The sequence below is a fragment of the Mixophyes fleayi genome, chromosome 3, assembly GCF_038048845.1.
Source record: "Mixophyes fleayi isolate aMixFle1 chromosome 3, aMixFle1.hap1, whole genome shotgun sequence".
Classification (NCBI taxonomy): domain Eukaryota; kingdom Metazoa; phylum Chordata; class Amphibia; order Anura; family Limnodynastidae; genus Mixophyes; species Mixophyes fleayi.
Window position 1 is genome coordinate 339,249,746 of NC_134404.1, and position 24,362 is coordinate 339,274,107.

General features: G+C 39.9%; 1 protein-coding gene across 1 annotated transcript in view; it reads left to right on the top strand.

The window, feature by feature from the left end:
- ALK (ALK receptor tyrosine kinase) overlaps nt 1-24,362 on the top strand; it is a 588,292-nt gene that overhangs the window by 509,296 nt on the left and 54,634 nt on the right. Inside the window, exons 9-13 of the mRNA XM_075204381.1 lie at nt 3,731-3,900; nt 6,434-6,528; nt 7,251-7,400; nt 11,559-11,712; nt 18,127-18,274. Of these exons, the coding sequence (XP_075060482.1) occupies nt 3,731-3,900; nt 6,434-6,528; nt 7,251-7,400; nt 11,559-11,712; nt 18,127-18,274 (717 nt within the window). The remainder of the gene's footprint in view (nt 1-3,730; nt 3,901-6,433; nt 6,529-7,250; nt 7,401-11,558; nt 11,713-18,126; nt 18,275-24,362) is intronic.

The window sequence follows — 24,362 nt, forward strand, 5'->3', positions numbered from 1 at the left end:
ATTACTGATTGCCTTATTATTATTATATTTGGCCTGAGCAGAACAGTAAAGAAATTGCGGTATGTATTAATATGGACGCAATCATAAAATATATTTTTGCAGTAAAAGTTAATTTAATTCCCCTTACAATGTATTTTGTCATAAATCAAAATGACCTATTTTTGCGGTCTGTAATTACAAGAGTGCCACTTACAGGCCGTGAGGAGGTACTACACCCCATCAGATTATAACTCTCCGACACTCCAACAACACACAAAATTCTTTCCTTCCAAATGTTCCCACTTAGGGGTCTATTTAATATTGGCGCTAATCATCTGTTTTCTCCGGATTTTTAGCTCCTCTGAGCTTAATAAATAGACCCCATAATGTCGTATTTAGGAACTAAGTAAATGATTAGAAAGGTATTTTAAACATTTATTAATTCAGCTTAGGTTATTGAAATAGGAAAATAACTGGAAAAATCAGTTGCATGGTATGTTGTAATGGGTTAACTACGCATTTGAATTAACTTCCACCATAGCTGCAGCCGCTCCAGTGATTTCCCAGAATCAAATGCTCGTAGAATTGAATTGTCACTCAATCTCCAAATGGTTAATTAGAACAGACCCGAGTGACAGGGCTTTTAATAAATGATCTATCTGCCAAGTTACAAGAAGATGAATGTAATCACAACATCGCATCCAGGAGACAAGCCTTAAACGTGGAGTGTATTTAGCCAGATCGTTAGAGCAATTAATAGCCCGCCCCATCACAGAGGGTACAATACAGAGGCAGATGACTAATGACCTGCCCTAAGTGTTGTCTTATTTATCATCCCAGCTTCTAATCACCAGCTGATAATCTGCTCTACACTAAACGTTGGACCATTAGCTAAACACAGCAAGAAATAAGTATTAAACAAACTTTTATATTTCAGTATCCCATTAGTCTTCTAATACGGTAATTCTCCTTGTAAAATAAAACCTGACTACATTAAAAGAGATTATTATGGTTTTGCTGATCTTCATCACCCAGTACAATCAGAGGAAGAGAAACAGTAATGATCTGGTGATGTATTTACCACGGAGTCATCGAGGAGGCGTGAGCTCTGTGGCCAAATAGTCATTTACTGATTGCTGTGAATTAAACAAATGCATTATCACAATATTGTATTCAGTTGGAATAAATGTGTGACTGTTTATTATGATGTTGTTTCTTTTTTTAACTATGTCCCTCCACAGATTCTGTTGTCCGTTATATCTATTTTGGTATTTGGACTTCTAGGGCTCTTGTAACTTGGTGCATTCCAGCATTTTGATCCTGGGTAGTTGGTGAATTATGGATGTTGGATTTAAAAAAAAAAAAAAGCACAGATATAATGTGGATCCTACTTGCCTAATATTAGTTTCTGGTGCGGGAGGGGGTGATAATAACACGAATAACGCCGTTAAGCCCCATCTCTGACTGACATCCAGGAGTAGGGACAAAGGTATTGACTGTCGGCCTACGAGATTGTCCTATAACTTCGGAAAGAGTTGTCCCCATCATAAATAATTATTGCCCCCATTAACAATAAAAAATGATTGCCCCTTAATATAATTATATATTCTTTAACCCCATAAAATAATGGTACAATAATATTGCCATTAAATAACGATTGCCACAATAATTTAGAAGTCACTGGTATGTTGATGATGGCGAGATAGGTCACACGGCATGCGGCAATCTCGCCTCTCCCAACCACCGCTTTTTTTTTGGCGGTTTGTGAATCCGCCGCTTCATCCATTTAGCTATTTGTATATCATCAAGGTTAATCAGGACGGTGCCATCCAGCTAGGGCCTGATAAAGGGTTCCAACCGCCCTAGGCTAATACAACGGTAACCACCTTTCTCCCCACCCACAACGACTAAAGTATACGCTCATATTCTGAACTGAAAATACTCTAGATGGTTATATATATATATATATATATATATATATATATATATATATATATATATATATATATACTTATACAGTGGTGGAAGTGGAAACTTAGAATAGTGTCGGTATAACATACCATTGTATACCCACCCCTTTCACCACTATATGTGTATTTAAGCCCTTACCCTTATCCTCAAACCGCCCTATAGTAAATACGGTGGTTTAGAGGACTTCTTAGTAAATTTGCCCCATCGTGTTTTTGACATTGTAAATTGATATATTTTGTTCCATTCATGCCCCCAGCATTGCACAAGTCATACTTGGATTATTTTTCAATATTTTCTATTTTAATACATCATAATTAATCCCCAATGTCTTATACTATGTTTAATACTCCAATGATAAAATCTTACTATTTGACTTACCCCGTGTCTTTCTTCTTTGTCCTTCTATTTTGCTCCTGAGATTACACTATCCCGTGAAGCCCATTCCCACAGAGGTCACTATGACACTTGAAGTCACATGTCTCAGACACCATAGATGACATAAGTGGTTTGGGGTTATTGTACATGTAGAACTGTCCAGCACGTTCCCTCAGCTCGATAAACTATTGTTTTTCTTTTTAGTCTTTCTAGATGAGATCCAGGCGGATAATGGAGAAAAGTGTCTATTAAGCAGAAACTATTTCAGTGTCAAATTTAACAAAATCAAATTGTCTTTCTTCCTGTATCAGCACCTATTCTATAGAGAACCTGTTATTGAGCATCCGCGGCCCTGGCTGTAGCAGAATAGCAGACGTTTCAATATGTTTCTGCTCTCTCCATTTAGACATCCAATTCTTTTGCATTTTCATGGTATGGTTGGAAATGTATATTTGGAGAGATACTGTAATAATGAGCAGCAGGGACTGAACGTGTGTATGTCTTAAGCGATAACCCTTATATAATAATATAATACACACAGTTTATATAGATATATATATATATATATATATATATATATATATATATATATATACTACTGTAAGTATTATGACTATAACGGCAGATAAATAGATACAATAACTCGCAAATCATCTTATCAATCAAAGGATATGAATTTAGAAATTAATTAGGTGGATATCTCATATCTCCTTAAATGAACAGCACAAAATCACATAATATTATGGAAAAACACAGTTTGGAGGACACAAAGTTATTCAAATTATTCATATCATCTAGGTATATTATACTGTGCTTTGTAAACCCAAAAAAGGCCATGTTTTGCAAAAATATGTAGTGTATTTTCAAAATCTTCTTTTGAGTTTTCTGTATATAAAGAGGTTTAGTTAATGACTACGCTCTCTTTTTATAGACACATAACAAATCACCACTGACATCTACAGGCAACACACAGGTATTACACTCCATCAAATAGAATTGTCTATATCTGTGCATACCATTTGAGTGAAATCTATCCCGCTTGTGATGGTCAAGAACTTTTTGCTCCTTCTCTGTAGCAAGATGAAAGGGGGTCTGTGTTTATTATAAACAACAAGAGGAAATAGATACCTTAAGCAAACTTAATGAGTGGTCCAGTTTGATGGGTAATACTCCAATCCCCGTTTTTGCTCAATGAAAATGTTTGGGCGGCATGAACCTACATTATTTGTACGAAATCAAAATTTTTATGAACTGGCGACATTAACTTATGTTCTCCACATTACTGACATCTAAAGTGATAGGAATTCTCAGGTTGTGGATGGGGCCCTGTTACTCAGTATTCAGTGGCCAGTAACAGGAATGCCAAAAACCGTATCTATGATTTTCATTGTATTCATTCTTCCAGCTCCGGATGTCGTTCCGCCTGGATGGCTTCTGGCTGGGAGACGTCTCCGTGCGGCTTCATGATAACAGAACTGGGAAAGTGAAGATCAGGACGTTATGGCATTTTGCCAACGGGGAGGGGCTTGGGGCGTGGCAGCGTATAGCGCTATCGCTGCAGGACGTGCTGGGGAGGTGAGTGGTTCGCTCTGCATGTCAGGGAGGGATGTGCTCCATAGTTATCACTTACAGGAGTCTAGTCAAACGTTCATTCAATGGGGGAACTCTGTAAAACTGGAGGTAAATTGTGTTTTAAGTGGAGCAAACAAATTCCAATTCTATAGAATATGTAGTTAATTTGCTATATTTTAAGGATAATTTACCTTCACTTTCTGCTATCAAACATTCTTATAGAATTTTTTCAAAGCGTTGGTAGTTTCTTTCCTGGCACTCCTTCCTCTGTGCCAGGGGAACTGTGATGGGCAGAGGTAGAGGCTCCCAGGGGAGGGATGCCCCCTATTTAAAGTTTAAGTCAGCCACTGGAGCCTAAATCTGCGGAGTGAAAAAGTTTGCATGGAAAATTATATATATATGTATATATATATATATATATATATATATATATATATATATACATACATACATACATACATACATACATACATACATACATACAGTGCTTTTTTTGTAAGTAAAAAGGTGCTGGAACTCACCTCTTTCTGCCCCCTTGTTTTTCTGTAGCCCTCTCTTTCTGCCCCCTCATTTTTGTGTAGCCCTCTCTTTCTGCCCCCTCATTTTTGTGTAGCCCTCTCTTTCTCTGCCCCCTCATTTTTCTGTAGCCCTCTCTTTCTGCCCCCTCATTTTTGTGTAGCCCTCTCTTTCTGCCCCCTCATTTTTCTGTAGCCCTCTCTTTCTCTGCCCCCTCATTTTTCTGTAGCCCTCTCTTTCTGCCCCCTCATTTTTGTGTAGCCCTCTCTTTCTGCCCCCTCATTTTTCTGTAGCCCTCTCTTTCTCTGCCCCCTCATTTTTCTGTAGCCCTCTCTTTCTGCCCCCTCATTTTTCTGTAGCCCTCTCTTTCTGCCCCCTCATTTTTCTGTAGCCCCCTCTTTCTGCCCCCTCGTTTTTCTGTAGCCCTCTCTTTCTGCCCCCTCATTTTTGTGTAGCCCTCTCTTTCTGCCCCCTCATTTTTGTGTAGCCCTCTCTTTCTGCCCCCTCATTTTTCTGTAGCCCTCTCTTTCTCTGCCCCCTCATTTTTCTGTAGCCCTATCTTTCTGCCCCATCATTTGCCTCTAGCCCTCTCTTTCTGTCCCCTCATTTTTCTGGAGCCCTCTCTTTCTGCCCCCTCATTTTTCTGTAGCCCTCTCTTTCTCCGCCCCCTCCCCCGCATTCTGTAGTCTGTACTTACCTTCTATGCTTCTTTTCTCGCTCCTCTGCTTGATCGCGGCTCCTCTCACTGGCAGCGTTGTGACGTCACAACGCTGCCGGAGCTGGAAGCAGGACACACACTAAGATGCGGTGCTGCACTGTAGCAGCACCGTAGAGAATTTTTTTTAAAAAAAAAGTTAATTAAACTTTGAAAACCCATTGGGAAAAAAGGTTCCGGAACGCCGTTCTGAGCGTTCTATGACAAAAAAGCCCTGCATGAATACATATATATATATTGGTCCATTCTGAAAATCTAGAAGGGCTGGTATGAAAAATGTAATGGGAATGTAAGTGAGTGGAATGTGATAGTGTCACAATGAAGGCAGCATAAGCAGTGGCGGTGTGACATATCTCATATAACCCCACTTTCACCGCTGTATATTTATGTTATATATAATGTCAGGGTATATAATTGCAGATGTTAATAGATATTTAGTTATTAGGTATTAGTTATTTTGATACTAGTGCCTAACGGCCCACACTGGCTCCGCCCACTCACACAGTGCGTTCGTGAGTTTGGCGCTGCCTATGTTTACAGACATAAGACGGAGAGAACCCTGGGGCGGAAGAAAAGGAGAATTGTTAAATAAAAGACACTTCTGTGTGTGGTAGGAAAGAAGAAATTTACCACAGAAATGTATAAAATACTGATTGAAACAATAAATCATTGCGTTAAGAATTCCCTTCCTATAAATCGCTTTCCACTTCTGAGATGACAATTTAATGTCTTATAAATGTAACGCTGCTCTGTAACGAGACAGACGGAGGCAGCAGGATCTGGGGAGCAGCAAAATGTTCTCAGTTAATGAAAAAAGTAACGTTCCTTTCCTAAATTAGTGGGTTTTAATCTGTTAATCGAGCTAAAATTGATTAAAGTGGCAATGTTTGTTTGTGCGTTATGGGCTAAAGTTTACTTTAGTTTGTATAAAGGCGGTTCCAGTAGACCTTAGCGGTTTATCAGTTATATGCAAAGTAAACTAGCAAATGTGTATGCCACAGGCTAACGTACATAAACCCTTTTCTGTAGTACCCTGGGGAAGTGGCTAGTGTGCACACTTGGGGCTAGATTTACTAAGCTGAGGGTTTGAAAAAGTGGAGATGTTGCCTATAGCAACCAATCAGATTCTAGCTGTCATTTTGTAGAATGTACTAAATAAATGAAAGCTAGAATCTGATTGGTTGCTATAAGCAACATCCCCACTTCTTCAAACCCGCAGCTTAGTAAATCTAGCCCTTGGTAAGTACAGATCTGATAACACAACGCGTCCGTGTAAAGTCTTTCTCCTAAATTCTTCCCGTCCAGGTTTTGGCTGGAGATCCATGCTTCATGGTCCAAGGATTCAGATTCCATCATTGCGTTTGACAACGTGTCGCTGAGTTTAGGCTGCTATCTGACAAGTAAGTACTGTAAAATATTTAATAACCATAAAAACAAATCCATTATATGTAATTGATTGCTAAAATACCAAAGCTGGGCAGTGTTTGTTCTGTTTTACATACAGGAGGTGCATATGTGTGTAAGTGCATTTTATGTTTAAAAAAAATGTATGTTGCTTTGTTTTGAAAATTGGCTCAGTCCATCAGTTCAGTCGTAACCAGTGACACAAAGTGATAAAAATATTGGTTCGATCCACAAAATGGCTGCCTTCAAGTGCCCCAATGATGTCAATGGTTCATAGTGAATTTATAAACAGCATTGTTGCAATTATTGAGGCATTTAACAGTAACACCCGCAGGTTTTCTGAGCATAATTTACCTCAACAAAGGCATTTCATCAAACAAATATCTCCACTATTTAGTCACAGCCTCAAATCCATCTCTTGTTTCTAATTTTTTCATTCAGAATAAAAGCTTGCACAGTGAAGAGACTAAATTCGTTTTAATTCAATTCACTTGTGGATGTTTTATTGATCATTTCTGTAAAACTATCACACTTGAGCATTGTGAAGATTGATAGCATTTTACACTGTTTCCATTAATGTCTATTTTATTTGTATTTATTTTTTTAATTCACATGCTTGGTGAATTTATTTTGTAAGAAGGGATCATATTGTGTTCTTTCGATGTCCTGAATGTGCTTCTGTTAAGCTACCGGGCTTTGGGTTTTTTTAACATTCAAGGTAACGGTGAAATGACTGCGCAAACAGCATCGTATCTCTCAAGCAATCTTCTGATGGAGAGCAGCAGCAGCAGCCAGCGGAAGAACGAGACAGAACCGCAACACCTAGAAGAGGATGAGAGTATCCCGTCTCTCCAGACCTCCAAACCAGGTATAACCAGCAGGGGGCGACATACTGTCAGACTGTTGTGTGTTAAAGAGCCGCTAAACCTACAGTGACAATAAAAAGTGCAGTCTGCTGCATTCACAGTCACCTTGTTCCTGTACCACAACACAGTCTGAAATTGGCCCTGTATTATATTTTCTTTGCATTTGATAGCAAACTGTTCTGTCATTTTATTCTGTTAGAGGCCTGTACATTGTCCTTCCTGACGCTTGTCTATGGTGAGACTGCTACAGCGGTCTCAAGCAGTAGGATTTATACAGGCATAACTAGGGCTGTGCGAGAGGGGCAGGATGCAAATATGAAGAGGGACACAGGGAATTAATATTCTATGTTAATTTGGTTACAATTCAGGGTTTGGGGCTTTGGGATGAAAGAAGGGAATTATGGGAAAGAGATCAAGACAATGGCTCTTTAGACTTTGAAATATTGAATTAACCTTTACAAATTATGTTTGTCATATGTTTTGTTGTACAGTCAGTTTCCCACAGATTGCCATAATATTACACAGCATGTGATGTAAGTGCAGAATGTGAGATAAACTTTTAAACTTAAGCCTATTTTTGTTTTCAAACTCTTATGAAAGGAGTTTTGTTTGGTTCACGCTTTAATGTTACGTCAGCCCCCATGGCGGTGCCTTGATTATTCTACAGGTAAACATGACTACTTGCTTATCACAAGGTTCATAACCTATTAAAGAGCTATACAACCAAAAATAAAAGCTGCTTTGTAGTATAATGTGTACTAGTAAGATAAATGGATTTATCAAATGTTTCAGGAATTAATGACAGTGAATACACGAGCAGGGTATATTCTGTGTGCAGAAAGCTTTATTGTAAGACAAATAACGGGCACAGAGAGCTCCGTGTACCATATATCTGTCTGACTGCTGGGATCTTAAAATAGATTTAGTATTGGATATTATCCTCTAATATGTCTTATTACTGATTCTTAAGCATTAAACACTACTTCCGTATAGCCTGTTTTGACTACAATGTACTTACCCTATATGGATATTGGCGTAAGTTTATTTCAAAACTGGACAACAGGATGGAACATAATGGCGACAAATTGGTGCCAAACGCACAGTGGAAATAATCTGCTTGTTCTTGGTCTCAGTAATCTGCATATGGTGTTCCTGTGATAAATCTCTGTGCTACTTAGTAACTCACCAACCTTTACGTCATTAATGACTTAAGAAGAAAGTGTGAGCTGGTGAATGGTGCTCACTTTATACTTTTTATACGCTAGAAAGTACCCAGGAGTATTGTTACCACCATCAGAAGTCCAAAAACTAACATTAATGCAGGATTAAAGTATTTACAAAAATATTTTAAAACCTGTAAACGTTAACAAAACCAATTATTAAATAATTATAATAATAAAAAGTATAAAGCATTTTTTAAATGATTTTTATTTGTTATCTACATCCTGAAATGGCGATAACAGAACAGGTATTGCGGCAGTAAAGTACAATCATAATACATTCTGGACTTTATCATGCAAAGGTTTCAAACCGCGTCATAGAATGTGGATATATATATATACATCGTGGATGCTTACATCACACATTATAACGGGACACGATATTATGGAGCAGAGTGTGTGCTCCTCAGCCCTCATAAATTACTTGGTTTTAGTAGAAGACGTCTCTAATTAGTACAATTTACTGTATACACAGAAGCATATAATTAGTACCATCCGTTAGTCCCTCTCTGAGAACAACTAAGACTGAGTCCGATCACTCAGGATAAAATATAATGTTATTGTACTTACAATCACAGAGACAATTACAGTTAAATCACACGACCGGGTCATGACGTCTATATAATTCCAGCTAATGCATCCTTTATATCATATAACACAGACTATTAGTGGACCTGTTCTCGGGCAGCTCAGAAGTCGTGTTCTCCATTCCTATCGTTCATTATAATGGTTTCTGCGTAGCTGGGACTCTGACAGATTCTAACGGGGCAACTAAACAATATTTTATTTCACTCTCTGTCTTCCCCTTCACGGAGATTGATCAGCGGGGGCCACACATTTTGGAAAGAATGGTCAGGTATTTATGTCTGGACTTTGTAACGAGCCTTTTCCATTAGCGTTACTACCGAGGCCAAAATAGAGGAGGTTTGGGAAGACCTGTGAATTATTTGGTCATTAACACTGTGTAAAATCTTCTGCTTGGGAATCTGTTCAATTGTCTAATTGTACAATTGTCTTATCACACTGTGGAAAGTGGAGGAATAGAGTCTGTTATTGTATCACGTTACTGTTACACTTTATGCTGCTTATGCAGGTTACAAGCTTAGGTTGTAAGCTCACAAACCAAGTATCTGTCATTCAAGTCAATCACATGACTGACAGAGGAGTTATGACTCGGCAGAGTGGGGGCAAGAGGGTATATAGGGTAATTGGAGGTTACACTAATTATACTGATATTCTCCAACACAAGAATAGTGCACAAAGTCTGATATATCTAAGGGGCCTCACTTGTGGCATTTGGACCCACTAGGGGGACTCACATTACCTCTGAGGACAGTGCCGCATCACATTATAAGAAAGTAGCACCCATACAGTAGATCATTATCCTATAGCTGAATCCTTGGTCTGGTGAGACAACATCACCATCCAAAGACTCGGACATGAGGGAAAGTGCATATGGGGTCATTGGAATTAATAGATTCCATTCAGGGGCCACACGCTGAAGGGGCCACAGAGCAAAATTTGGGGAAGACCCTAATATGGGGTCAGACCTCCTGTGGCTCCCCCATGTTTTTCTTCTGAGCATGTGAGAAGGTCTCACTGAGAATGATAGCAAAGGCAGTGGCGGGACACCGGCCTTTGCAGGCTGCGCAGAGGCTACTTGCCCCCCTCTGAACCCCATGGCCACCTACATCGATGCTAGCTCCGTCACTGGTGCCATCCCCAGACCTGTTTACTTGATATTACTAGCATTAAACAAAACCTGCTTGCCTACTATCCTAGTATTATTGGGAGTCTCCCGAATTTCGGGGGGAGTCCTCCCAGACTCCCAGAAGAGCACGCACCCTCCAGGATCCCAAGTGTGGTGGGGCTTAATGACGCAATTCACGTCATTAGGCCCTAACCATGTGTGCCGTGAATCTCAGTGTTACATAGCATGGGGTGAGGCCACGGTAACGCGATGACATCACTCACTACGTGGGCAGCACGGTGGCTCAGTGGTTAGCACTTCTGCCTTACAGCAGTGGGGTCATGAGTTTGTTTCCCGACCATGGCGTTATCTGTGAGGAGTTGGTATGTTCTTGTTCTCCATGTGTTTGCGTGGGTTTCCTCCGGGTGCTCCGGTTTCCTCCCACACTCCAAAAACATACTAGTAGGTTTATTGGCTGCTAACAAAATTGACCCTAGTCTGTGTGTGTGTTAGGGAATTTAAACTGTAAGCCCCAATGGGGCAGGGACTGATGTGAGGGAGTTCTCTGTACAGCGCTGCGGAATTAGTGGCGCTATATAAATAAATGATGATGATTCCACCTGTGACATCCGCTCCTGGGTCTCTTGGAGGGGAGGTTATAATGGATGGCAAGTAACTAAATGTTATAAAAGCCAACATAACTGACTGGAAAAGTGGACAAAATAGAACACACCCAATCTGCCAAAACCACGCCCGCTTCTATTGAGGCCCCGCCCCTTTCCGTTGCCCCAAAAAATGTATATGAAGTGTAAAAAATACAATCACTTTTTTAAATAATTTTTGCATTTGCACAAATCGTTTGGACATATTTCATCAAACGATAAAAACTAATTAACTGGTGTATATACATATTACAAATATGAGCAGCACATCATAAACTTTATGCTGTGATTGATTATATTTTTTTATGAGAATATTTAGAACTCAAAACACAGTTTTGTACATTTAATCATAATATTTGTCTAGGATTCTCCTAGGTCACCACTTTTATCTGAGTGAATCAAGGTCCCACAGTTGATATCACAGCAACGGCTTAAAAGACATTTTCTAGATTTAATGCACATTCTTATAGAGAAACATCCTTCCTCTAAATTCTACAATATTGAATGCAGTGTACACTTGCCCTCTCTCCCTTGTGAATGGCCCTGGATAGACATGGAAGGGCTCACAGGCTGCCCTTTCTCTTGCAGGTAATTGGTTCTTCACTACATGTGGTGCGAGTGGCCCTCAAGGGCCAAGCCAGAAGCTCTGTGATGAAGCCTATGAAAACTTCAGTGTGATTGTCGGGACAGGAGCCCAGAAAGGAATACAGATCTGGAGGGTGCCCGAAACCAACAGATATAGGTGAGAGTAATTATTATCAATGTGTAAGAGAGTACAGAGTTTACTATGAGGGCAATAATATGTTTGTTACACCTATTATGTTGTTTTCTACGTTATTGGGGTATTTAAGTACCTTGGGGGAAAATATAATGCAAATATACCTTTTCACCTAAACACTTGTCTTATAAAATAATGTTATTATTTTGTTGTTATTTAGTTTTATAGCTTAGGGTCTATTTATCAAAGTGCGTTAAGATCCCTATTTTATTTTGCATGATTGCATAAAGTGCTTAATGTTGATTTAACAGCGGCATTGAGTCCCAATTGGATAACATATAAATTCTTTATTTTTAATATGCAAAAGAATGTCTGAATACAAGACAAAAGATTAGACAAATAGCTATCCAATATATTAAAGGCATATATAAAAAAGCATAAATCATTTTTAGATTTCATTAATAATAATCAATAATATTTAGTAGCCCTTTAATAGACATAATAGAACATTCACATTTTAATAATATGGAACAATTGCTTAATCATAAATGAAAATAGAAGGAGAAGGGAAGACACAGGAAGAAAGGAGGAGCAGAGGGTGGGGAAGGGAAGTGAGTGCTCATATAGTCATAATGTAACATATAAGTAAGCCTAAATAATTTGCCCACCAAAAGAAGAATATATATATATATATATATATATATATATATATATATATATATACAAGTTAACCCGTGCATGATACATGATACTCATGCATTCTAGTCAAATCAAGCTACTTAAGGTGTTAAAAAGGTTCTTGTCATGCATTTGGGCCATAGCTCAGGCCTCAACCACCAACCACTCCCCACCGTCACCCCCGGCAACCACCAACCACTCCCAACTGTCACCTTCAAGAAATATATATTTTTTTAAAATCTTTATAAACACTTTTAACAATTAACAAATTAAATTAACAAATTAAAAACATCTTAGTATACCAAATTTCAGCCCTTTCTGAATTTTTTTTTCCACACACACTAAGAATTTAGTAGGTCAGTGTATAACTCCGCCCAGCAGGTGGCGCTGCAGCTTGGTTTTATTTTTTCCACACACAGACAGACTAACACACGCCACTAGACATTTATATTATAGATAGATAGATATATATATATATATATATATATATATATATATACCTTAAACTTCTGCTGTCCTAAGCTAAACTGCCAACTATCCCAATTTCAAAGGACAGTCCGGACTTCTAGTGGTTATAAAGGTGTGGTCTTGCTGAAAGGGGCTAGGGCACATACAGGTCAGAACCATATCTGGCATTGGGTGTGTGACCTAATTTGTGATGATTTTCCAGCCTGTACCTGTCTACCCTTACTACAAATCCCAGCCTGATACTGTTGTTATACTAGAGACACATAGCGGAGAACATTGAATAGATTGATTTGCTCCTAAGAGCTGACAGTCTAGAACTATTGGGGAAAAGGTGACATCCAGGAGGAGGTTTTGAATGTCTCTTTGACACTGGGCCAGGTTTAAAACAACAACAGGACCCAAGATAGGAGACACACTACGCCCCGAACATTTATATCAGCTAAAAATAAACTAAAAACAACATATAACAATACTGAACTTACAATGTAACCAGATCAAATTCTGGAGCTGGATTCCAGGGCAAATTCCTGCTCTGTCCTAACCTTGATTGGCCTTGTAATTACTGAAGAATGTTTTTTAAAAAAATCTCAATCTCCACTGCTGCTGAACTACATGTGCCAGCATGCCCAGCTGATAGCTGGAGAACACAGTTTGCCAGTGCCGGCTATAAGATGATTATATCTGTATATCGCTGTAGAGGTATAATGCTGGACACAAAGAAACTCTTTTCAGGGCAGAATATTTTATTATTAAAGATTACTAGGGAAACTCAGAGGTAAACACCTTAAAGTAAACTGAAATTTAATGACTAAATTACTTCATTAACAGATTTTCATAAACAGTTCTGCTAAATAAGGTGGAACAACCACATCGGGCAATGAAACTTTTCCATTGTGACAGCAGTCTAAAAATGGTTGTTAATCTCCTCTACCAGAGGCACCACAGATAACACATTACACGTTCATAGGACCCAAAGAGTAGTATTGGGGCGAATACGTCATGTCCAATGAAAGCGGCATATCATTTGTTTTTATTATACAATGATTGTGACGATAATATTCTTGACTGTAAGATCTTTGCTCTGGGTGACCTGTAAGGGTTCCACCACGTTGGCGTCCTCAAGGGCGGCCTCTTGGCAAGTTTGTTGTAAGCAAAGTGAGGATAAGTGAATAATGAAATAACACAGCAGTCCATGATTGAGGTCTCTGCAAGATATGCTGATATACAGTATATAACTGCAAATAGCTGGCACAGTTTCCAGACCACCCAGCAGGTCACATGTTCCAGGTCACCCAGCAGGTGCACAGGGAGAGTTCACTAACTGTCGCCATTTCCAGAGCAACCAACGGGTGCACAGGTGTATTGCCAACTATCACATTTTTCAGAGGAAAATGGTAATGCATTTTTGAAAATGGCGGGCGGATGTTTTGCAAAATAACTTGAAATGCTTCAACTGATTACAACGGCATATATTTATGCAAATCCAGGAACTTTTATTTAGTATAGGATGTGCCCTGCTCAGACAACGACATCATAGAAATAAGTGACTCATAAAAGTCGTACTTATGCTATTAATATATAGATGATTATAGGAACCTGACACAATGTTGTGTCCGCAAGATGTGGTCTACGTGGAATGTTGTAATAATCTTCTCCCAATATTTGTTTGCACTGTAATTGTGGTAAATATGTGCAGAAACACATTATGAAAAATTCCTCCTGGACCTCGTGGCTAATTGACTCTCCTCCAATGTCTGCAAGACGGCGTCAAAGACAGTGTTTTTAGTTGAAGTTTGAGATGTATAAAGGGCCAATGTTGTTAAGGTCTATTATTATATTAATAATGTAATTATTTCTAAATATATTACATTTCCTTACAGCTCAGCAAATCCCCCTTGCGCTCTTTTGTAACTGTTTAACCCCTGGCAGCCTTGATCCTTTGGAACCCAGGAACAAATTAGGTGAACTTGTCTACTTCTGGCTGATTTTCCCGGCATGGTGTAAATGCAGGAGGACACTTCACACTTTAATTACAGGAGAACAGCCACTCTCTGTAATTATCATTAACAAGTGTCTCTTCAGCTGTGTAATTACACTTCCATAATAAAACCCTTCTGGGCATTTATATCCTTCTCCAGTTAATATCTTGTGGCTTTAAGTACAATTTAACACCTATCTCCGCAGGGTAATGGAATAATAGCTTCATTTATTTTGTTATATTTGAACTTTCATTTACATTTCTTATTGACCCCCCCTAGTATGTTGTCTGTGAAACAGAGATGTCTCAACCAGATTTGTAAAGTATTTTTTGTATCGATGTTATTCACCTGTTTATTTATTTTTTAATTAATAACACATAGCTAATATTCAATGTTATCAATCCATCCCCAATCTGTAACCCTATTGGTCCTCTAGGTGGTATCTTAGTAATCACGTAGTAATCAGTAATTGTTGGGATCCTCGAGTTCCGTTATTGACTATAGCAACTGCTCGGCTACAATCTGCTGGTAACCCCAACTCTGAGAGGTAAATCCCTAAGGAGTCAGATACAAGTTTAGGAATTACTTGGGCAGGGTAGGAAGGGTGAAGACTTGGATTTATGAGGTTGTTTGGTATATGTATACAATAGATCGTTGACACATAATAATCTTTTATTGATCTCTAACACCTGTTCTACGTATGACTTTCTTAATAGCTTACATGCAATGTCCTTTATCAATCTAATTTCATTCAACTACATAGAGTGTAAAGGCTATCAAAATATGTAAAGTTCAGTCACTCAATAAATGACCTTTTTGGGCCAACAACTTAAAGTTCTAATATTAAAATTAGCGTCATGTTTCTCCTGCTGTGATTCAAATAAATGTGTACTAATTGTATAGTTCAGACAAGGTTGTCACCTCCACAATGGGTTAGAACCTACAATAGAGTCCAACACATTCTTACAGGCTTCGCCCCCCCCCCCCCCCCCCACACACATTATTTGGTCACTTACTAAGAGCTGCCTTTGCTTCAATTATTCTACTGGTTTCTCAGAAAGACTAAACATAACCAGATAAAGCTCCGCTACGGGGTCAGGTGATTTACAACATTGGCAACAATTCTACAGGGAAATAATTAGATCAATGTCAAATGTACCTAAAGCGATTGTATGTGTTTTTAAAAATAAAAACCATGTTTCAGAAACTGCTGTAAAAACGTTAAAATGTGACCTCTGCAAAATTGGACGCAGTTGGAGGGAATAAGGATTGGAGATCAGGAAATCAAAATTACAGCTTTTGCTGATGATGTAATGATCTACATATCTAATCCTGAAGTCTCTCTTAGATCTCTAATGGACCGAATAGTGGAGTTTGGTTCTGTCTCGGGGTTCTCTGTCAATTTTGAAAAATCTACCGCTATGTATCTGGGAAAGGGTGTCATAGTCCCAACATGGGCAAGGGATATTCCCATTACATGGGCAAGGTCGGCCATGCCATACCTGGGCATCCAACTACCAAGAGATATTCACTCTCTATATAACCTTAATATCTCTAGGGTGATAAATGTAGTGGAACATGAGCTGAAAGGTTGGAAACATCTCTGCCTCTCTTATGGAGGTAGAATAAACATAATTAAAATGATCATATTTCCTAAACTATTGTATCCATTACAAGTTTTACCCTTATTATTGACTAGATCAGATGCAATGAAATTGGATACAGAATTTAGACGTTTTATCTGGAATTCCAAAAAACCGCGTATTGGGTTGATCAAATTACAACAGTCAAAAAATAGAGGAGGGCTGAACTTACCAAATGCTACCAAATATAACCAAGCGGCCCAATTGCGACACCTTAAAGACTGGTTGCATAACACGGATACTTATACTAATACTACATTAGATCAGAATTTCATTCCTAACCTTAGCTTATTAGCCTTTATTCATCTACATGAAAAAGATCTTCCAATTCAAACTATAAATAATCCAATCTTGTATACTGTGCGTAACCTTTGGCATAGGCTTTGCCACATATACCATTTAAGCCCTTATATTTCAATGAACCTCCCATTATTAAACAACCCTAACTTTCAGGACGGATCAGCTTCCTTCCCATTTACTAACTGGGCGAAATTAGGAATTACTAAGATAAGATCATTAATTGATGCAAATACGCGAAAACCTATGACCTATACTCAAATAAGCTCTACTTATCCACAACTAGCCCCTTATCATCTAGCAATATTTCAATGCCAACATTACATTAATACAGTACTGAGTAAAATCTCTCCGGAGGATTGGGATAATCCCTTGGAGGCTATGCTTTCGAGACTTCCCCTGACCCGTCAAGCCATCTCACAGCATTATTCCCTATTACGTACCCAATTTGACTATAACCATTCTAAAACTGGCCTTTCATTGTGGCAGGAACAATTTCCTCACCTGACACCAGAGGTTCTTTTAAAGGCACTGACCAATTCCATTAAAATATTACCGGCCATGACCTACACAGAAATGTTCCTAAATATCTATCATAGGGCATATCTGTCTCCATCTCGTCGATTTCAGATAGGTCTATCAGAATCACACTGTTGTCCGAAATGTGGGTCTCCAAGAGCGGATTTGACACACTGTTTTTGGGAGTGTCCCCCAATTAAACGATTCTGGACCCAGATTTGGAGATTCTCTAACACACACCTGGTAAATTATGCACCTCTGTCTCCGGAATGGGCGATATTTGGAATACTTCCAAATACTTGTAAAGTTAGTAAAGGATGCAAAAAACTACTATTAGCAGTTTCTGCTGCGGCCAGGAAGAGCATACTCCAGGTCTGGGCCCAGGATTCGCCTCCCATGTTTTCCCTTTTTAAAGAAAAGCTCTATCACATATTCCGAATGGACTGGATAGAAACGTCTTTGCAGAAGGAAGTTAGAGTAAAGCAATTCTTTGGCACATGGGAGAGCTTTATAACTCTCTTACCTCATACTATACGAACACAACTTTGGAATAGTTTCCACAATACTGAGTGGTACGGGTTAAGAATGGTTTCAGCAGACCCTCCGATTATTTTATCTCCACCTTCTAATAGTTAGGTCCTGGATAGGATGGGTTATTGGGGAAGAGGAAACAAGGGATGTTGGTGACTTATTTAATTGTATGAGAATTGTGAAAATATGTATTTATTCATAATGCATTTAATTGTATATGTGATATTTTATACCTCAATAAAAAAATTGAACAAAAAAAAAAAAAAAATGTGACCTCTGTAGAGATGCTGAAGATGTTACATTTTTATTTTTATGCCTTTCAGGATATCTGGTTATGGAGCAGCCGGTGGGATGGGAGGAAAAACCCCGACAAGGGCTCACGGCACCGCCCTGGTGGGGGTTTTCGAACTGCAAATGGACGACATCTTGTACATATTGGTTGGCCAACAAGGCGAGGATGCTTGCCCTCGTGTAAGTGTTGATACTGGCACCATTATCCTAAAGGTTACTGTAATGAATGTCTGATTAGATTATGACAGATTGAGGCTGGCTCGGAAATCACATAATCCACTATTCCACTGGTGCTCAACCCTTTGTTTTCCAAGGCTCTATGTTGCTGTGAGACCACAAGGGTCAGCGTGCCCTTGCTGCAGGACCACAAGGCTCTATGTGTCCTTGTTGTGGGACCCCAAAGGTCAGAGTGCCCTTGTTGCGGGACCCCAAGGGTCAGCGTGCCCTTGCTGCGGGACCCCAAGTTTCAGCGTGCCCTTGTTGTGGGACCCCAAGGGTCAGCGTGCCCTTGTTGTGGGACCACAAGGCTCTATGTGCCCTTGTTGTGGGACGGGACCCCAAGGGTCAGCGTGCCCTTGCTGCGGGACCACAAGGCTCTATGTGCCCTTGTTGTGGGACCCCAAGGGTCAGCGTGCCCTTGCTGCGGGACCCCAAGGTTCAGCGTGCCCTTGTTGTGGGACCCCAAGGGTCAGCATGCCCTTGCTGCGGGACCCCAATGTTCAGCGTGCCATTGTTGTGGGACCCCAAGGGTCAGCGTGCCCTTGTTGTGAGACCCCAAGGGTCAACGTGCCCTTGTTGTGGGACCACAAGGCTCTATGTGCCCTTGTTGTGGGACGGGACCCCAAGGGTCAGCGTGCCCTTGCTGCGGGACCACAAGGCTCTATGTGCCCTTGTTGTGGGACCCCAAGGGTCAGCGTGCCCTTGTTGTGGGACCCCAAGGGTCAGCGTTGCCCTTGTTGTGGGACCCCACCTGGAGATCCCACCCCACTGGTTGTTTACCTCCGCCCAGATATTGAAGCAGAGATAGCTGAGTGCCCCCTGCTATCTTAATGATACAGATAAAAGCTGTTTGCCTCTGGAAAAGCGTTATTCAACGTCAGCACTTAGCACACACTTTACAAAGATTACTGCACCATATCCAAGGACTATCCCAAGAATATCTCTGTATAGCCAAACAATATATTTTCATATGTCTATAAACCCTCTAGTACCCTGGCTATGTGGTAACTTTTTCTTCTCATAGTCCCAAGTTTGAAGTGGCATTTTGCATAGCCCACAGAAGCGCCGTATTACTGAGACTCATCACTGATCTTACAACAGCAATCTCCACGTGAAACAGACGTACGATAGTATCATACTGCTGCTGCTTGTCCCATTATTATGACTTCCAATATTTCATCATGAGAACACAGGTCTTAGAAATAATCACAGGATACGGCATCTTCAGGGTTGTACACTAATAACCATCACGCGGCACCCTGTAGGGTAATTATCAGAGCTTCCACTTGGTATAATGAATAGCTGCGAGATGGAAGACAGACCCTTCAGGGAGAAGTGTGTTGACTCTTATGGAATTGTGAATAGCCAGCATAATGCAGTGTTTGAATTATTCACCCATCTGCCATGATTAGAATTTTGTTAGCAGCGATTACCCACAATGCCTTGCAGTCAGGGCATACACCGTGTGGCGGGGGGGATAAGATTGAAATATATTGTGTTTAAAAGATCTCCGCAGCTTGCAAGTACCAGAGATCAGGGGTCCAAATCAGTTTTCAGGACCCCATCAACACGAGGGCACACATCTCTATGCCCATCAATACTACAGTAATGTAACAGAGACATGTTCTTTCAGCATAAATGTTTATTTCCCTCAGTTGTCTTTCTAATTGGAAAGAAATTCCATTATATCTACGCCTTGTGATGTTATGGGTTAGTGTTATGTAATTTTATTTTATTGTCAATCCTCTGGTTGGATAAATATAAAACATCCATTCTTTTGTCAGACTTAGGCATTAAACCAGTTGCAATATTTACTCATTAAGTTATCATTAGCGTAAAAGGTCATTTAATGAAATATTAGTGTGAACATGGAGCTGTGTTCTAGATTCAGAGAGTGTAGAATAACCGGAGAAGGAAACAATATTTCATCATGTTTTATCTTGTTTTTGTGCATTCAGTACTCTTAATAATACCACAATCACACATTGTTTACTAAGTGGCCTTTTAAAAAAGAAAATGATTGTTACAGATTGACAACAATACCAATTGGAAATTCAATGCACAAGTAGACCCTGACCTATCAAAACCAGGGGGTAAATGTATCAAGCTGAGAGTTTTCCGGCGGGTTTGAAAAGTGGAGATGTTGCCTATAGCAACCAATCAGATTCTAGCTGTCATTTTGTAGACTGTACTAAATAAATGATAGCTAAAATCTGATTGGTTTTTCAAACCCGCCGGAAAACTCTCATCTTGATACATTTACCCCCCACGTCTATTTAATGTGATAAACATCCTCTCTCTGTAAGGTCACTCCCCTTTCCAGAAATAGGGACTGCTTTGAGAAAAGTAGGACTATTGACAGGGAGAGTGCATACTGTATTAGTTAATATTTTTTTCTACAGATAGCAGAATTTGTGATAAGTTAAATGTTATTATCCAGTAATATAAGGAGGACAAACTTTCCCTCCCTCAATTTTGATTTTTAACATTGCTGACATCAGCGCACATGGATTGGAAGACGTTCAGGGGGGTTTAATAAACTGCATTCTGTAAACTTCTAAGGCAGCTCTACAACTAAATGAGTAGGTTGTAGTCCCTACTCTTATTTCTACTCTAAGGATGCCTTGTGCCTAAGACCTTCATTGGTTTTAGAACAACTAATGATTCAATAACTTGTCCCTTTTAAAAGATAAAACAACTAGATCAAGATTGAAGGAAGACAGTTTTACAGGACAAACAAAAATGTCTTCCCTCTGTGAAGCTCATTTACACATAAAAGGCGAAGCGCACTTGCGCAATTTGAAATCCTCCAATTTTCACAGGTGCACCAAAGTGTATAAGTTTGTAGAAGAAGATGGTGGCGAATGCAGAGGGGCAATACATTTGAACCAGTCAATGGGGGACTTGGGCACAGTAAGGACACCCTAACTAGGGAAGGATTTGATACATTGGTGACGACAGAAGATTGTTTTCATATAGAACTATTTATTTTGGTGCATTTTCTCATTCTGAGTTGGGTCTCTTTACTCAACCACCTTCATGCTGGTCTGAGATTTGTCTGTTTGGAACTGATATTAGAGGACACGAATAAAGTAATTTAAATAAATCACATTTTTAATTTATATTACCAGATCACAAATAAAATGTACATGCGACAGTTGAACGATATCGGTATTTCTTCACGATATACATTTTTTTAATCAATTTAAACAGCTAGAGAAAGAGAAAATTATATATATATATTTTAATCAAGTAAATGTGGTGCCGACTTAATGAAACAGAAATATTAATTTATGAATGTAGGATGGAACACATGTATTGACTGTTGCAGTAATTGGATTAGGCAAACGTTGGGTAGGACTTTATCTAGTTAATTGGATTGCAATCACTAGCTGTACAATAATCCTCTCCATGGAAAGGTGCTTTATAATGTAATTTAATTCTTTCAGTGTTCTTGAATTTCAGGACACTTCATTAGTCATTAAATCTTTCTAGACATTCAGGCTCAGAGACTCTATTAGAGGGAGTGATTTAGAAGGGGGAGATCGCGGCGGTCTCCATTAGTTACCTCTTGCAGAACTTAGCGGCACGATAGACGAGGGGCTGCCAGTTACAAGAGCAGCATCCACTTTATGGGTGTTCGTAATGTAATCGCCCAGACAGGAAAGTGGGTCTAGACTGAGTTATGTACTTGAGGAATATAGAAATTTATGAAGAGATTTTTCTCCTTCAAGTAGCACATTTGGAAAAGTGCCTAATAGACCAAAATTACACATTTCTGTTACCTGCTTGATGGTCGGCTTATAATAGTGGCATAACAATAGAGGAATTAAATGAAGCCGTGCCCGCGGGCCGCGGCGTCTCAGCTGGCACAACTGCTACACATGCCCGGGACCCTTTGCCACTTTTCCCTTCTTTGTAAGGGAGGATGCTCCAGTGTGGCCCCTGTGTTCGCCCAAGAGTTCAGACCGCATCTCCGATTCCTACTAAGCCGGCTGCTCTAGTGCTTCCGTAACATCAAGAAAGGAGGACACAGGACTGGAACCAGACGTGGAACACCAGGATAATGGACAAGGGGGATGGGGGGGTGACAACGGTTGTGATGTATGTAGTTTTGAATAATCACGCTGAACACTTGGATAGTTTAGGATCAGCATCCGCCAGTTACTGCGGAGCTCATGCACATAAAACAAAAGATGACAGCTGGATGCTCGATATAAATACATTTCTTACAACACAATCCTATCGTCTACCTCTGCGGAACAGTAAGATAATCCACATATACTACTACGGACAAGACTCCAAGTGGGCAGACATGGCGTGGGGCAGAGAGGAGTCAAGGGGGCAGACATGGCGTGGGGCAGAGAGGAGTCAAGGGGGCAGACATGGCGTGGGGCAGAGAGGAGTCAAAGGGGGCAGACATGGCGTGTGGCAGAGAGGAGTTAAAGGGGGCAGACATGGCGTGGGACAGAGAGGAGTCAAGGGGGCAGGTATAAAGGGCAGTCTGGAGACCATTCTTAATACAGACCTTAAGAGTGGAGTTCATATCAGATTTACGTTTCGACTCTTATTTTCCTATCATTCAGTTAAATGATAACATTGGGCGTCAGATCCACTGGTGGATCTATAGTACGACACCTTGTGCAGGTCTCATGGTTGTTTTACATCTTTCCTGTTATATAGAACCTGACACCACACGGCCAGATAGCGGTACATCTTACCATAAATAGCGCTGCGCATGCTCAGGCGCGAACCTTATATCAATAAATGGAATTCATGTCTGAACAACTAGTTATGACTTTGGGGGCAGAATGGGGAATGGAAGGGGCAGATGAACGTGGGTCATGTACACTCGACGTGTGCCAAGGGCACGCCAACGAAGATGCAACGGATTGACGTCCTGGGTTTCTTTTAAGTACACGTGTTACAGCCGTGTTATCTGCACTACCACAGGGCAGGTACAAGTACCGACTGATAGTGATGACTGACATAGTCTTTGTTTGGAAAAGTACACGTATGCGTGCCACTAAGTAGCACAGAACATGTGTATGCAAGTAAAAACCCATTGTATGTACAGTACGCATTAAACACATCTTGATTTATGAATTTAATGTAAAAATAAAAATATTATTATTATTTTATGATATAAGTTTTTTTTTGGAACTGGGTGTACTTACACCCAGATTCAAATCGAAAGGCATCTCGAGATCCGGTTGAATATGGTCGGATCTACGATCAAGGTCCGCGCTCTTGTTAAGCTGCAAGTCGTGTTCTGGTTTGAATCAGGCCAGTTAAGTTCAGATATACTTAGATCATGAAATAAGACTAGAGATGCTCAGGCTCGGTTTCCCTAGAACCGAATATACCCGAACTTAGCAGATCCGAGTATCTGTACCTTTGCGCTTTTTCGTTTTGAAAACTAAGCAAAAACGTCATTGTGACGTCATCGGATCTCGGATCTCATGATTTTTGGATTCCTTTTTAAGATCCAACATAACGGTGGGTGGGAGGGAGGGCGGACCCCCAGTTTTCTTTTCTGCCGCTGCTGTGAGCCAATGTGTCCTAGATGTGCTAGGAACTGCCGTGTGTTTGTGTCATTGCTCTGTCGCTTACCATCCAGCCAGGTCGCTGCAGTATTTGTCCAAAAGTGTATGAAAATAATATTGTGACCTGTGAAGTGGTCAAAATTGACTGAAAATAACTTGAAATTAGTGTTATTGAGGTTAATAATAATGTAGGAACAAAAAAAGAGCAAAATTATGTGGATTTTAGCATATTTTAGGATTTTTTCTAAAAAATCCAAAACCAAAACACGAAGCTAATCCAGATCCAAAAGCAAAACCAGTTCACAGGGGTCAGTGAGCATCTCTAGACTGAACCCAACAGTAAATAAACTATTTCTCCTCCTCTGGATGGAATCCGGGAGGAAACTGTAAGGGGGGTAGAGATAATTTTCCTTTTTCTGCTACAGTCACTGAAGACAATCAGAACAGTAGTAAACAGGGGATATAGATGTTTTCTGCTCTGCCATGTGATGCTTTATGGGGGA